The sequence below is a fragment of the Gallus gallus genome, chromosome 8, assembly GCF_016699485.2.
Source record: "Gallus gallus isolate bGalGal1 chromosome 8, bGalGal1.mat.broiler.GRCg7b, whole genome shotgun sequence".
NCBI classification, from domain to species: Eukaryota; Metazoa; Chordata; class Aves; order Galliformes; family Phasianidae; genus Gallus; species Gallus gallus.
In genome coordinates this window covers 21,532,341-21,546,256 of record NC_052539.1, presented here as the reverse complement: position 1 = coordinate 21,546,256, position 13,916 = coordinate 21,532,341, and the positions used below count along the sequence as shown (strand labels likewise).

At 43.7% G+C, this 13,916-nt stretch overlaps 2 protein-coding genes across 4 annotated transcripts in view; both read left to right on the top strand.

Moving 5' to 3' along the window:
• The window catches only part of EFCAB14 (EF-hand calcium binding domain 14), a 41,250-nt gene extending 37,849 nt beyond the window's left edge, over positions 1 to 3,401 (top strand). For both annotated transcript variants that reach the window (XM_046944495.1, NM_001277774.2), the window contains exon 11: positions 333 to 3,401. In XM_046944495.1, the coding sequence (XP_046800451.1) occupies positions 333 to 508 (176 nt within the window). In that variant the 3' untranslated portion in view covers positions 509 to 3,401. The remainder of the gene's footprint in view (positions 1 to 332) is intronic.
• Positions 2,909 to 13,313, top strand: ATPAF1 (ATP synthase mitochondrial F1 complex assembly factor 1). Of its 2 annotated transcripts, none has more exons than XM_422453.7 (9): positions 2,909 to 3,699; positions 3,784 to 3,892; positions 4,949 to 4,999; positions 5,714 to 5,776; positions 6,471 to 6,521; positions 7,905 to 7,952; positions 9,764 to 9,859; positions 10,386 to 10,493; positions 11,182 to 13,313. In XM_422453.7, exons 1-9 carry the CDS (start codon positions 3,497 to 3,499, stop codon positions 11,374 to 11,376), a joined length of 924 nt encoding a protein of 307 aa, XP_422453.1. In that variant the 5' UTR covers positions 2,909 to 3,496; the 3' UTR covers positions 11,377 to 13,313. The 2 variants fall into 2 exon arrangements, with proteins under 2 accessions (XP_422453.1, XP_004936830.1); XM_004936773.5 differs by having other exon boundaries at positions 3,470 to 3,699; positions 7,905 to 7,979.
• Positions 13,314 to 13,916: the final 603 nt, after the last annotated feature.

The window sequence follows — 13,916 nt, the reverse complement described above, 5'->3', positions numbered from 1 at the left end:
TATAGCAACAGTCATTCAGAGCTTGCTTTTGTGAAAGATAGCTGTGTCTGTATGCAGTTGGTAGTGGTAGAACGGGATGTTAGCTGTGGCCAGAAATAGGGATTTCATTTTATTTTTTTTCAAGACTTAAGAAATGTTGATGGACATTTTTTGTGTTTTTATTTTCCTCCTGAACTTACTGACAGCACAGAAAGCAAACTAAGCACTTGGAGATGCCTTATTTACTTAATGACTAGGTGATAATGCATAATGCAGTAAAACTGGAAGAGTAACTTGTACAATGTTCCTGTGTGCTTCAAAGGATTACTTCTAAATCATTGTTCTCTTTGCAGATCTCCAGGATTTGTTTGACAAAGCACCTGAAGATGCTGATGGAAAACTGTCATTTGAAGATCTTCAAAAGCTGCTGGGCTCTGCAGCCCAAGACTCACAGATCTTTAAGAAATTTGACACAGATGGTGATGAGAAATACTCATTAGAAGAACTGAGATTAGCTTTGGGTGTATAGGATAGAAGTTTAGAAATGTGATATTGAGGAATGCTACTGTAGCGAAAGGAAACTACGGGACATGAAAAAACTGCACTTTCCCAGTCTTTTATTGACCTTTGGAGTGTACACATTGACATCTCTTTTTTCGTTTGCATTTATTGAAAAGAAATTTACAGGTTTAGATGTCAATATGACATAATATTGGGACTGTGTTACAATCCAGAAAATTCCCAAACTCGTTTAGAAGCACTTGCTGGTCTTTCTTTCTGAGGGAGTTCTTGTTTCTAATTTAAAATGTGTACATACAAAAATAAAACTATGGTTTTATATTTCACTGAAATTTGCCTTAAATTAGAAAGCTGCACTTTACGTAAAGCAGAAAGAAATCTGTCTTGTAAAGATGGGCTTTTTCTGCTTGTAAATATCTGAAATAGCTTAAATTATGCATATTTAAGGAGAAGTTAGTGTCAGGGGTTGTGTTGGCAGTAAACTGTTTATAATGAGAGACTCGAGCCTAAAAGGAGTGGTTGAGAGCTTCAGCTGAATTCTAGTTTTAACTAGGCATATCCAAGGGTGAGTTTGGAGTTAGGGAGAGGAAGGAAGGAGAGAGGAACCATGCACATCTCTAGCAGGACTTACTTTCAGAGGGAAGAGTTGAATGTGTTTTTATATCATGAGCCTACGGGAGCAATTACCTACCAAGTGCTTGGGTTTTCACTTCAGCATTCTTTTAGCTTTGCTGTATTGCATCCAGATTACATTTTCTAAGATGAGCCTATCTGGTTCAAAGAAGGAAAAAGCTACTGAACAACTTTAACAGATACTGAAGAGGTAAAAGCCTACAATGCAGCCTGCTGAGTAGCAGCCCAATAGCTCTAACCCTGCTCTCTGTGCAGGTAGAGGTGCGCTGAGTCACGCTGACTGATTACTGCAGGCCTTGTGATCAGGTTTGCTGACGCTGCTGGCTTCTTCCACCCACTGTTGTTGAGGTCACTGATGAAGTACCCTGAGTAAAGCTCCTTGTCAGTAGGATTTGTGAGCAGGTGGGGAAGGCTAAAGTAGAATTTGGTTTTGTTTTTTTTTTTTCCCTGGTTAACATGCATGTGATTGCTTCTTGGTACCTTAACCTTTGTCTTCTCCTCAACAGAAGGCTATAAAAGGCAGGGCAGGCGGTTGCATCAGCTATCTCTACTGACAGGTGCTTTGTGAGTGAGGTTTCCTTGATACAGAGGAACTTAAAAGTTGTGTTTATGCTAGTAGATCTAAACACCAAGCATGTTTGTAATCTCCTGGAACATGACAAAATACTTTTGCAGGAGGTGTTATCTTGCAGGCCAGATCAGGGCCAAATCAGATGATTCTGCTCACAATATCACTAATCTTGTTGGGAGTTTTTTTGCATGATTAGTGAATTGAATGTACCCACCTCACCGAAACATCAGTTTATGTGGAAGTCAGTTCATAGCTGTTGAATTTTATGTAACTTTGGGCTGGATGTTTATAGTTGTGTGAATAACTGTATTCTGGAAGTACGTATCAGTGGAGGAATGTGCAAAATGAAACCCTTTTACCCATTGCCTAGGCTTCTGTCACTGTTGCTCTTCTCTCCTATTTGGGTAATGCAGACATGACCCAGTAAGGAGATGCTTTTGATGTGACATTTTAAAGCGCAGTATTTCAGAACAAATCCAACCAACCTTGGCTTTAAGAGGCCAAGAAGCCAATACTTGCTTCTTGCTGCTTCCTGTACCCTTTTATACACTTCCGTATAATTCCTTAACCAAATAATAATAATAATAAAACCCTAGCAATAAAATGTAACCATTCTGGTATTTTATTTGTACATACTGTATCATAGCCATATGCCAGAGTTTGCAAAATATTTTTGGAAGTATAATTTGTACGAAATTTACCTTAAATTTTAAGGGATTATTGTATTGCCACGTGAACCTACTGGTGTTTTGTTTTGTTACCGTATGCTTTACTTTCTGAAGGCTTTTCAACAGCAATAGTGAAGTTGTCAGCTAGAGCTTGTTGAGAACAGTGTGCGATAGCAGTGTCCTCTGTATGCAGCCAAGGAGCTCCATTGGTCACCAATTGGCATTGAGGCACAGCTGTCCGTGGTGCTGCTTAGCGTGCATGTCCAGATCGCAGCTGGTTGCTGTTGTTGCCGCCATGTAGGATGGACTTGTGCTTTGAGTTTAACAAAATATGACCATGTAGGAGCACAGCAGTAGCTTCTGTTCGGCCTAGACTTGCAGGTAGCTCTTTGTTGCAGCCTTGGAGCACTGCTGTGATCCCTGCAGGTCTTCTGCTGTGCTTCTGATCTCTGTGCCGCGTGCTCATGGCAGAGGGCATAAGTGAGGGATGGCGAATGCATTTGTCCAGATCTAGGAGGATATGATGAGATGTTTGTGTGGGAGCCCAATGGCACAGCCTGCCCTTGGCGGCAAGTCCTAGGGGGGATGTCTGAAACCAAGAGGTGAGATCAGAATTGTTAAGGTTGGAGAGACCAATGAGATCATGGCAGCAGTGGGCACGCTGAGGCTGATTCGGCACTCTGGGGACAAGCGAGGTGACCCTATGTTGGTGTGGAGGCTCCTGGGTGGCCACGAGCACTGCCATTGGGGTGCAGCCATGCTGGTGCTGAGGGCTGGCTGTGCCACTCCTATGCTCTGATGCTCGGTGTCATTTCCACCTTGTGTTGTTTTGATCTTATCTTTTGGTGACTCCTGCATAGGGACCTCTTTGTATTTTCAGTTTACCGAAGGCTCACTGCTGTGCTGTACTTGTTTCAGTAACGTATGACGGCTTCCCAGATCCGTGCGAGCTGGCTTGTAGCTCCCGACCACCACGCGCTTTTCCTCACTGTAACTTTAATTTACCTCAATAAAAGCTCATTCGTAGCGTGCGCCTCTCTCGCTCATTCGGCAGCGGAACGGAACGGCGCGGCGCCGGGGGCGGGCGGAGCGCTGCTGCGGGCGGAGCGGGAGCGGCGGCGGCGCCATGGCGGGGCCTCTGGCGCAGGGCTGGGGGTTGGGGGTCGCGCTGCGGAGCCGCGCCGCGCTGCGCCCGCTCGGGCTGCTGGCCCCGCCGTGCCGGGGGGCGACGGCCCCGCAGTGCCGGAGGGCGACGGGGCCGGGGGAGGAGGTGCTGGAGGAGAACCCCTTCTACGGGAAATACCGCCATAAGATCCAGGAGCTGCGCAGGTTGGGGAGGGAGGGAGGGATGGATGGGGCTGGCCGAACGGGGTTAATCACTTGGAGCTGTTAATGGTCTCTTTTCTGATTCAGGTCCAGTCCGGATGTGTTTGAATCCCGGATGGAAAAAAGAAATGAAGTGAAAAAGCAGCCCGTGGGGTTTTCCAAGCAGTCAGAGTTTGTGAGGTGCATGGAAGAAAAGGCAAGGCCGGTTTTCCTTGTAATTGGTACAATCACTGCATCGTTAAGGTTGGAAAAGACCACTAAGATCATCCATTAGAGCCAGGCTGGTGGAGTCACGGGCCCTGGAGGTGTTCAAGAACGTGTAGGTGTAGTACTGAGGAACGTGGCTTGGTGGTGGTTGGACCAGGAGATCTCAGAGGTCTTCTCCAACCTTAATGATTCTGCGAGTCTATGCCTTTGTTATTTACTTAGGGTCAACACAAAGCTACAAATGCAGCATTCCTGCTGGAAAGGAGCCCCAAATCTTGTTCTCTAATGGCTAAAAATACCATTCCAGCGTTATTCTGCTGTTTTTTTAGCTTGTAGTTTCTGAGCTTAAGGGCTTTTTTACGTGTTTAATTAGTTCGGGGTTAGTTTGGCTAGATGGAGTGACATGAGCTTGCACAGAAAGGGTAATGGAGCTGTTGGGGGCCTGGAGTACAAATGTTATGGGGAGCGGCTGAGGGAGTGGGGCTGTTTGGTTTGGAAAAGAGGAGGCTCAAGGGAATTGCACCAGGGGAGGTTCGGGTTGGATATCAGGAACAATTTATTCTCAGAAAGAGCAGTGATGCAGTGGCACAGCTGCCCTGCGAGGTGGTGGGGTCACCATCCCTGGAGGTGGCACTGAGGGACACGGTCTGTGGGCATGCAGGCACAGCTTGGGGTTGGACTGGATGATCTTGGATGTCTTTTCCTCCCTTAACAATTCTGTGATTCAGTGATTTATCATTCTGTAGTGAGTGAGAACAACAACAAAAACAGTTCAGTAATATTGGATCCAAAACGAGTAATGCTTTGCCTTAACAAATCTTTCGTGACCACCTAATTCATACTTCTCATTGCTGTTCTTCTTATTACTTCTCCAAGTCAGTAGTTTATTGTCATAAAATGCACTGCAGCAATGTGTAAGTATCTTGAAGTTGAGCTCATACTGAGAAGCTGATGTCAGCAGACGTGATGTGCGTGGTAGGCAGGGCAAATAAGTGGTACTACAGCATCAGCTGCAAGAAAATTAAAGAATAATGCTCTCTTCTAGGCAGAAGGCCTGAGCACAAAGACGTCAAAGGGAGGATTCACGCGGGATAAGGTAAGGGAAATGAACCCAAGTGCTGGAGGACATGCTAGCGAGTGAAGGGTAGGTGTTAATTTGGCACCAGTGCTTCAGCCAAGAGGTTTGAGCTACAACTAACCTTCCTTACGCTGCACTTCATTAGCAGATACTCATTTACTATTGGGATTGCGTTCAAGTCTTCAAACTCCTGGCACTGTGTTTTTATTATCCCGTCCTTTCTCTCTGACGTCCTGCACGTTCCTGCTAGCCAAAGAATCTCAAAGCTCCCAATAATAAATCAGAAGGGTTAAGCTACCTCTGCGGACTTGAAATATATCTTCAAAGTTCAGCCAGAAGAGGGACAGGAGTATGGTTTTATTCTCTTTAACTTTCTTGTATTTTGGCAAACCTTCTTTGTAAAGCTGCCAGCAGAGCACGTGTGAGATGGGTTGAAGGGAAAAGGCTGCAGCTCATTTTTCCAGTGCTTTGGAGGTGTGCAGAAGTGGAGTGAAGCGCATTCTCTGTCCTGACAGAATCTCTTGCGTTGTGCTTCAGTGCACGAATCCAATCTTCAGCACGTTACTGCTTAAGTGTAGTAGTTTCTATGGCAATTCAGAGAACTAAGATTGTAAATTGAATTAAGTTGCTCTTGCTTGATTTTGTTCTCTGTAATTGCATCCATTCATTCTGAAATCTCACTCGAATCAGAGAAGTGTCACTGTGCCAGATGCCATATGCTTTCTCTTGCAGACGCTCGATTCAATTCTTAACGTTGAAATGGTGAAAGAGAAATCAGCAGAGGAAATAGAGCAGGTAATGGATTTAAATGGCGTGGAGTTTGTTCCAAATCTGTGCTTAATAGTAATGTATATGAGAGAATGCAAGCATTACTTAAAGTCTTCGGTCTTATTAGACTCAAAAATGAAACATGGCTATGGATGTAGACTTATAAAACCTGTGCTCACGTGCATATCAATAGCAAATGACACTTTTCCCTGCATCTGTAGGTAAAGCCACCTACCATGTGTTTGACTACTCAAAACGTATCGCTGCTGCAACTCATAGCAGCTATTTAACATTGGAATCAGCAAGCCCCTGTGAGAGGGGAATCCTGGCAGTGGCTCGTATGGATTGTGCTACGTCTGTTCTGCAGGAATATAAACAAAGCTTTTGCCATCTACTATCTTCACTTGTGTTTTTTGTCATGCAGGAGATTTGTACTCAAACTAAAGATGGTGAGGGTTAGAAGGAGGAGGGTGCATTCGTTTTAAGGACAGTGTGAATCGAGTTATTCTCCCTGCTGTCATTTCGGTTTGCACGTTGTTCCCTTCTATCTGTTTATATTTCTGTCCCACATTTCTGGTGATGTCGGTCAGACTTGGCTGAAAAGTGACCCCTCCAAGTGCTGACAAGGCTTAGCTGACAAATGCAGTTGATCTTAAAGCGTTTCACGTTCCTGCTAGATGCTTGCTTTTTGACTGTAGATGGTTTCCTTTGTTTCTTACAGATCTGGAATCGGTACTTCTCTGCAAAAGATACGGTTTATGCAGTTATTCCTGTAAGTAGTCCCTCAGTGTAAGAGAATGAGGTTTCAAGAAAAACTTTCTTGCCAGGAAGAGTTATTGCTTTCATTGAATAAAGGCCTTTGTTTCTGAAAACATTTATCTTCTCATTTTCCCCTCCTGGCTGTTGTTGTCAAAGCTCGTCGTTCTTTCTGTGCACCTGGACTGAATTTCCAGGCTTCTTTATTCACAGTAACCAACGTTCTTTGCAAGGCTGCTGTATCCTTTTTGGTAGCATTTGTATTTTCACGTCATTTTTTCCTCAAGTTTTCTCTTCTCTTTGCTTTCTTCCCTGCAGCACAGACTTGTAACAAGGCAGTGTTAAAGGGCTTGTCTAATAAACTTGTACTTAATTATGACGGTTCTGTGCTGTTAAAATTACTGGCGGCGCTGTTGTTCATTGAGAATGCGTGGTGCTTCCTGTGATACGATCACATTTCTTATCCCTGATAACTTCACCAGCTGTTAATTGCTCTTATTCTGCGTTAACCTGAAAGCTTGTTGTGTCTGTTGGTGTGTTGGTTTCAGTTTGGGGATAGACTTAAGATGGTGTAGGCCTTCACGAGTGGGGCCGGCGCTGTTCCTTGTTGCGCTGCTTTAGAGAAGCTCTGGGAGCTTTTTAAAGCCGTAATGCAAACCATATTGTAGGCACAATGGGAATTAGTTTGTGGTGTTATTGAGGGGGGGAAAAAAGCTGTGTCTTCTGCCAGAAGTTTCTTTGGCTGGGAGAAAGGCGTCACGTAATTCTGAAGTGCTCAAGAGCACAGATGGAGGAATTTTGTGTTGACGGGTAGCATATGTTTTCTTTCCTGAACACCTTAGAGTAGGTATTAATACAAGATGCTGGTAGGAAAAGAGCTGGCAAAAGATTTGGGGGAGCCCAGAAGACGTGTGAATGGGACGGCTGGGTTTCATCAAGCCAAGTATGTTTGTGGTTTTAATACAAACTGAAGCGATGAATACTTTATTTGAATTGAATAAATATCCTGCGTTTTAGTACTTGAGAACAGTAATGTAAAATCCATCATTTGGGGCCCTGAGTGCATCATCTCGCTCAACTGCTGATGCCACGCTTGTAGAAAGGACACCATGTAAGTCTAAAGCATGGCCCCCTGCCTCCAAGGAGTAGAGCTGTGGATACAAGGGGTTTCCTGCTGCCTCTTGGAGACAGTATTGTTCACGTAGGGTACCGATGACATTGAGGTAATGAAGCACTTGTGTAGTTTTCTGTGCATTCGTTGTTAACTGCTTCCACAGTGAGGCTTTCTGTAGGTGGAAGGTGGGGAGCTGTGCTCTGTGGAGGTTAATGAAATGATACTGAGCAGTGACTGTGTCCACAGCTGTGTAATGAAAAAAATAATTTTCCTCTTTCCCAAAAGGCAGAGAAGTTTGATTTAATATGGAAGAGAGCCCAGAAGTGTCCATCGGTACGTCTGGCAGAGATCCACAGTGTGGTGATGTATAGTTGTAATGCATTTCTCCTGTCTAAAGCCTAATTCATAAACTTTTGACCCTCCTTTGTTCATATGCATCGTATTGGCTCGATAAGTAAATTGCAGATAAAAGCAGTGGCTATTCAGGTATACTGAAGAGTTGATCCAAGTGTCAGGTGTGTAGATTGAAGAGGTATAGAGTTCAGAAATGGGTATCTCCATGCAGTGATTTCATAGAATCATGGAATTGTGTGAGCTGGAAGGAATGTTTAAAGGCCTTTTAGTCCAACTCCCCTGCAATGAACAGGGACACCTTCAGCTCCATCAGGTGCTCAGAGCCTGGAACAGCCTCACCTTGAATGCTTCCAGGGGTGGGGGCATCCACAACCTCTCTGTTGTGCCTCACCACTCTTATTGCAAAGGTAGCCACATGCATCTGGTTTCCACTAACTGGTGTCCTGTGGTTAAATCTCCTCCATGTGGTTTTGTGTAGGCCAGCTTCATTGATGTTCTTCTGTATCTTTCCTTAGTATTTAAAGTGTGCATGTTTTAACCTGGAGGAACTGCTAGCTGCAGCTACATGTCACCACGGCATTAGACTGCACCTACATAGAGAACATGAGCTCTCTTGTCTCACAGTTGACGTGAATTGTTCCTGTTTCATCTTACATTTTCTTGCTGGCAGTAAATAAAAGTAGAAATACCTCTAAGGGAGAGCTACAATAAATAATGGTGTTCTGTGTAAGCACCCTTATAGAGCATTGTAACTCAAGGGTTGTGACAAGGGAAGGAAGTGGAGAGTTGGGTGTAGTTGAATCCTTTGTTACATACACAGAGTAAATATTCAGTGGGTTGTACCGTATGTGTATGACAGCACAACAATGCATAAAACACTGAGGATTCCTGAGATTAGAGTTCACTGCTTCTCATGGGGGCTGGTAGGTATCTTGTAAGCCTCAATTAGAGAATTCCTGTTGCTTTGAAGAAGTTGAACTGCAAAGGATAGGAACAGCAAGCAAGACAATGTTTCTTTAGTTTTGCACCATGTGCTGCTGGATTAGCATTGTTTTCTGCTGAAAGTACTCTGTTTTTACAGTAATTTGTGCAGTGAAGCATGGGCTTTGTGCAGATTGCACTTGCTAAGCTAGAAGTTAAATCCTTCATTGCTTTATAGAATCAGAGGGTAGCTAGGCTTTGTGGGATTGTAGGTCCGAATGAGTAGCTTTATCAAATTGATGGCTTGGTCCTGTGTGTTCTGTTTGCCAAGACCAAATCCGTCTGGATTCCTGAGCTACATGGAGCTTAGGAAGTTCTGAGTGCGTTTCTGTACAGTCCATTTATTCGATTTAGTGAAGTATCCTGCTTGTTCCCTGCTCCTACACTGTCCTTCCTCTTGGTGTGGGAAAATGAGCAAGTCCCTACCCCATAGAGCCAAACAGACTGTAAGTCTCAAAGAGAAAATGCTTGCCTCTTGTTCTGGAACAGGTAATAAGGTAACTGTACAGGATTGGAAACTCTGAATGTTCCTCATCTTATTTGTGACCATTTCTACTATTGTTAATTTTTTAGAAGCAAGCTGACAGGTCAGTGTGAATGTTCTCTGCACTCCTTTCCTTTGTCTCATATAATACTGATAACAATATGCCTCAGTGTTGGTGATTTACTACTGAAATAATAGAGTAGAAGCCCTTTTTTTTTTAATCTACTGTGGTTCTCTCTAAAGAGTTTATGTTGGAGGCCAGTATGACATTGGGATTTATTTAGTTCTATGAAAAGGAGTCTTATTTGTTATCCCTCCTCTGCAGTTTCTATATGCTTTGCCAAGAAAAGAAGGCTATGAGTTCTTTGTGGGGCAGTGGTCAGGAACAGAGCTGCACTTTACTTCTCTAATAAACATTCAGGTGAGTACTTACCATAACAAGTCTAAAGATGGCTTGGGATCCAGAAATATATATCATTTTTACTGAATAATTTGATGAACACGTTGTCAAGCTTAACTTGAAAACAGTTATCAGTAGAAAAACTGATCTTAATTATGGGTATTCAGTAAATTTATGGTACTAAGTGTCTGTTTCTTCTAAGAGAGAATCAGGTAGCAATTGAGCAGTCTCAGAACAGAAACAGGAGCCAAGCATTTTAGAGTTGTCTGTACAAACTGTTTAGAACACCAGTAGGTGCTATGAAATGCAATGTCTTCCTGGAAACTGCAGATTATTTTGAATGTGGTCTTTGGTTAAGAAAAGCTCAAACTCTTCACGTTGCTCGTTTTCTGTAAGTACCAGAAATAATTAGAACTGACCCTTAAGCCCTGAAAAATGACAGTCTCCATAGCAGCTAATACTCAAACATTTTATAATCAAGCCTCAAGATGTGCAGTAAAGCTAAAGTTCTTTATGGAGTACCAACAGGTTTCTTTCCTCCCTTCAGACCCAAGGTGAAGCTGCTCCTAGCCAGTTGGTCTTGTACCATTATCCCGAGCTGCAGGAGGAGAAAGGAATAGTATTAATGACTGCAGAAATGGACTCCAAGTTCTTGGTAAGAGAAAAATGCTCATTGATTTACCTCATCTTATACCGCATCTTCTATAGTTGCCCAGAGATGTAGTGGATGTTCCATCCTTGGAGACGCTCAAGGTAAGGCTGAACAGGGCTCTGAGCGCCTGATGGAGCTGCAGGTGCCCTTTCATTGCAGGGGAGTTGGCCTGTAATGGTTCCTTCCAGCTCAAAAGATTCTATGTTTCTATGATCTGAAAACAAATTAGAATCTTAAAAAGGCCCTTTCCCAAATAGTACTAGATTTCTTGAACCTAATTTGTTTAGTGATCTAGGGTAAGTTAGAAGGAAATCAGCAACCTTTGGCTGTCTGGTGTTTGCAGTTCAGATGTTGTTTTTCCTTACTCTGGTTATTATAGTTTATTTTTGTGAAACATTAGGAAAATTCAGTCAAATTTTGGGAAGCAGATCAACCATAAACTCAGAGATGAGGCTTTGGATCTCTGGTGCCTCACAGTGGGTAAGGACCATGAAAAGTGTGGTGCATGTTTGACCTCTGCAGGAGACTCGTTCGTAGGCACAGTGCTGAAGGGCCTAAGTAGGTCAGGAAGGGGAGGGAGATAATTTGTGAAGACAGTGAGTAGGATTGCAGCCTTTCAGCCCCTAAAGAATCTTTTTCAATGGGAAACAGCAAAGCTCAGCAGTGACAAATTCTTCGTTTTACCTTGCAGGTGGTCCACGAAGCACAGTGCTTGGCAAATCAGGTGCAGCTCTTCTATGCAACGGAGCGTTCTGAGACCTATGAATTAGTGGAGACCTTCAACCACAGATCCAGTGAATTTAAATACATGTCAGTTATAGCAGAGCTTGAGCACAGCGGCCTTGGAAAGGCACTGAGACCTAATCAGGTTTCTGACAAGTCATAGAGCCTGAGCTGCGAGTGAAGGAGCCAGCAGCAGGCAAGGGGGGGGTTCTCATCTGGGATGCTTCCCATCTCTTGTTTTGTGAATTTGAGTTGGCTACAAAAGGGATCTGGAAACATGCTGGGACTGTGGCCATCAAGCGGGGCTGGCACTGATGCAAGATGAGGACCTGGGTCATTTGGGCAGTGGGAACTAATTGCTGGACTGAAGCACTGCACTTCGGAGTGGCTTTGTCAGAATGAGCTATTCTCTCATCTCTGACTTGTGCTGCATGCTGTATTTTATTTTGAAATCCGAAATGTCAAAAGGGCAGCTATGTAATGAAGTGTGTAGACATCAAGAGAGAGTGCAAACAATGTTTCTTCTCTGTAAATGCATTTAAAATGCCCTCTGCCATTATAATTGCATGGTCTATCGCTTTTAATTTGTGAGGAATTTATATGGACTTGTCTATCAAGAAAAAAGAATAGGTCCGATGGTCTAAAACAGACTCCTCATTGTTACTTTGTGTGTGAGGTTCCTGGTGCAGATGTGTACTGAGGCCCATGCCTTTTTCAGGACTGAAGGACTTGGATTTGTTCTGGGAGTGTTTTGCTTCTCAATTGTTATATTCATTTCATCTTGTTGGGTTTCTTAGAGGTTTTGCTTGAGGAATAGAAAAACGTGTTTTCATTTCTGCATATTTTTGAGTAGTGAAGAGGAGTTGCTGCATGCTTTTTGGAGGCCGGCATCTACTCAGCCAACACTACAAATGGTATTTAAAGAGACAAAAAATAGCTCCTGCCCCCATGTCAGGAAAGGAGCCATCTATGAAAAAAGCAAGATGAAATGGCGTAACAGAGAGCTGTCACCCAGTTGCTAAATGACAACTCTTGGAAAAAAATGCATTGGTGTGAATATGCACAGCTGCTTTAACATAGTATTGCTTGCAGGAACCTGGCTTCGTGGACTGCAGCAGGGTAAGTCTTTTTAAACCTGCTTTCAACAGAAGGATCCCAAAGCATCTGTGCTTTGAGCTCCTCTTGCCTTCGTTCCCAGCAGAGGCAGGCAGTGCATCCTCCTTTGCCAAAGAAGCAGAGGCACAAGGATAAACCACTTGTCTGTCTGTCAGAGGAGGAACAACTTTTGGGGCTGTCCTTAACTGTGACCCAATACAGGTTTGATGAGTTAGATGAGTTACACAATGTATTTGCTAGTGTAGCTATAGAGCCCTGTCACGCCACGTGTTGTCAGCCCATTCTTTGGATGTGAGCAATGCTCAGCTGAATGCTGAAGATAGTGAGATTTCACCATTGAGGTCTGTTCTGGCACTGACCCGTACGTGTTGATGTGAACTGTTGTCCATTCAGGGAAATAAAAGATGCTTCTAGAAGAGGTAGAGCTTCTCCCAGGGCTGTGCCGTGAGTAGGTGGTGCTGCTCCCTATTGCCCTCTTTTTGTTTCTGCTCGGGTTGGATCTGTGAGTATCTGCATAGCACGGGAGGCGTGGATAGGACTGTTATGACCTGAACAGCACATCACCTTTACTGAAGAGCATTTCTACTTCTGTTTTACAGCATTTGTGCTCCATTTATCATTTTCTCCTAGCTGAAATAAGGGCAATTTTGATTCATTATTCACTTCCTGCTTTGAAGAAGTCAGAGTTGCTGGATTCATTTTTAATATAGGTATAATATAACGTCCCTGAATGAGTAATTGGCAACGGGAGTGAAATTCTAGGGTTTCAGATCTACACTTAAGCTGCCTGTGAGCTCAAAAGACCAAAGCCTCTAGAACAAGGCTGGAAGCAGTCACTACCTTTAATTTGAGTGGTTTTTTTTTTCAAGTTATTAGTCACAAGCTCAGTACTTCTCTGAGGATTTAAGACAATCATGGCAAAATACAGAAGGGGAAGCATTGCGTGTACTGGGAGTGTTATTAAATACTACCTGAAAAGGCAAAGCTGATCGTGCCACTTGCAGTTATTTTGCCAGGAGGATGGGGTGAGTGCCTTTCCTGGCCCTACAAGAGGTGGAATCAATCAACTGATTCCAACGAAGAGAGCAAGGGCTTTTTTCTTGAGGTATTTTCTTGTGACTCGATGTGTACACCATAGCACATTCCCCCATTGTGTCAGGCTTAAGCCACTTGGCATCATGCAGCTAATGAGCCGGTGCTGTGTCGTGTGTCCCCCAAACAGCAGATGAACCAAGAACCAGGTAGGTGTGTGTGTGTGCAGTGGTAGGAAGACAGCTGAAGGCTGAATGCTACACAGCCTTCTGGGAGGTATTCCCAGGTCTTCTGCTGAGGACAGCTTGATGCAGCCCCTGGAAGCATTATCCCTGTGTTTTCTCCAGGAAACCAGAGCTCTGCTATTGAAAAATACATTTATGATCTGTGCTGAGCCTAAGAGCTGGTGAAAATGAATCTGTTAGTGTGGCTGTGTTGTGTACAGTCAGTTTCAGCCACTAGAGGGAAGATGTTTCCTCAATCTGAGCTACCAGCACACAGTTTATAAAGCCTGACTTCTCAGCTTTGTTAAATCAGTGAGTTTGGTGCTGAAAA

What these genes read in the sequence shown, in the direction of transcription:
- ATPAF1 (XM_004936773.5), top strand. Translation starts at nt 3,497, where the DNA reads ATGGCGGGGCCTCTGGCGCAGGGCTGGGGGTTGGGGGTCGCGCTGCGG. An exon ending in CAGCAGAGGAAATAGAGCAG is followed by an intron (nt 5,777 to 6,470) that starts GTAATGGATTTA and finishes TGTTTCTTACAG; the next exon opens with ATCTGGAATCGGTACTTCTC. An exon ending in CGGTTTATGCAGTTATTCCT is followed by an intron (nt 6,522 to 7,904) that starts GTAAGTAGTCCC and finishes CTTTCCCAAAAG; the next exon opens with GCAGAGAAGTTTGATTTAAT.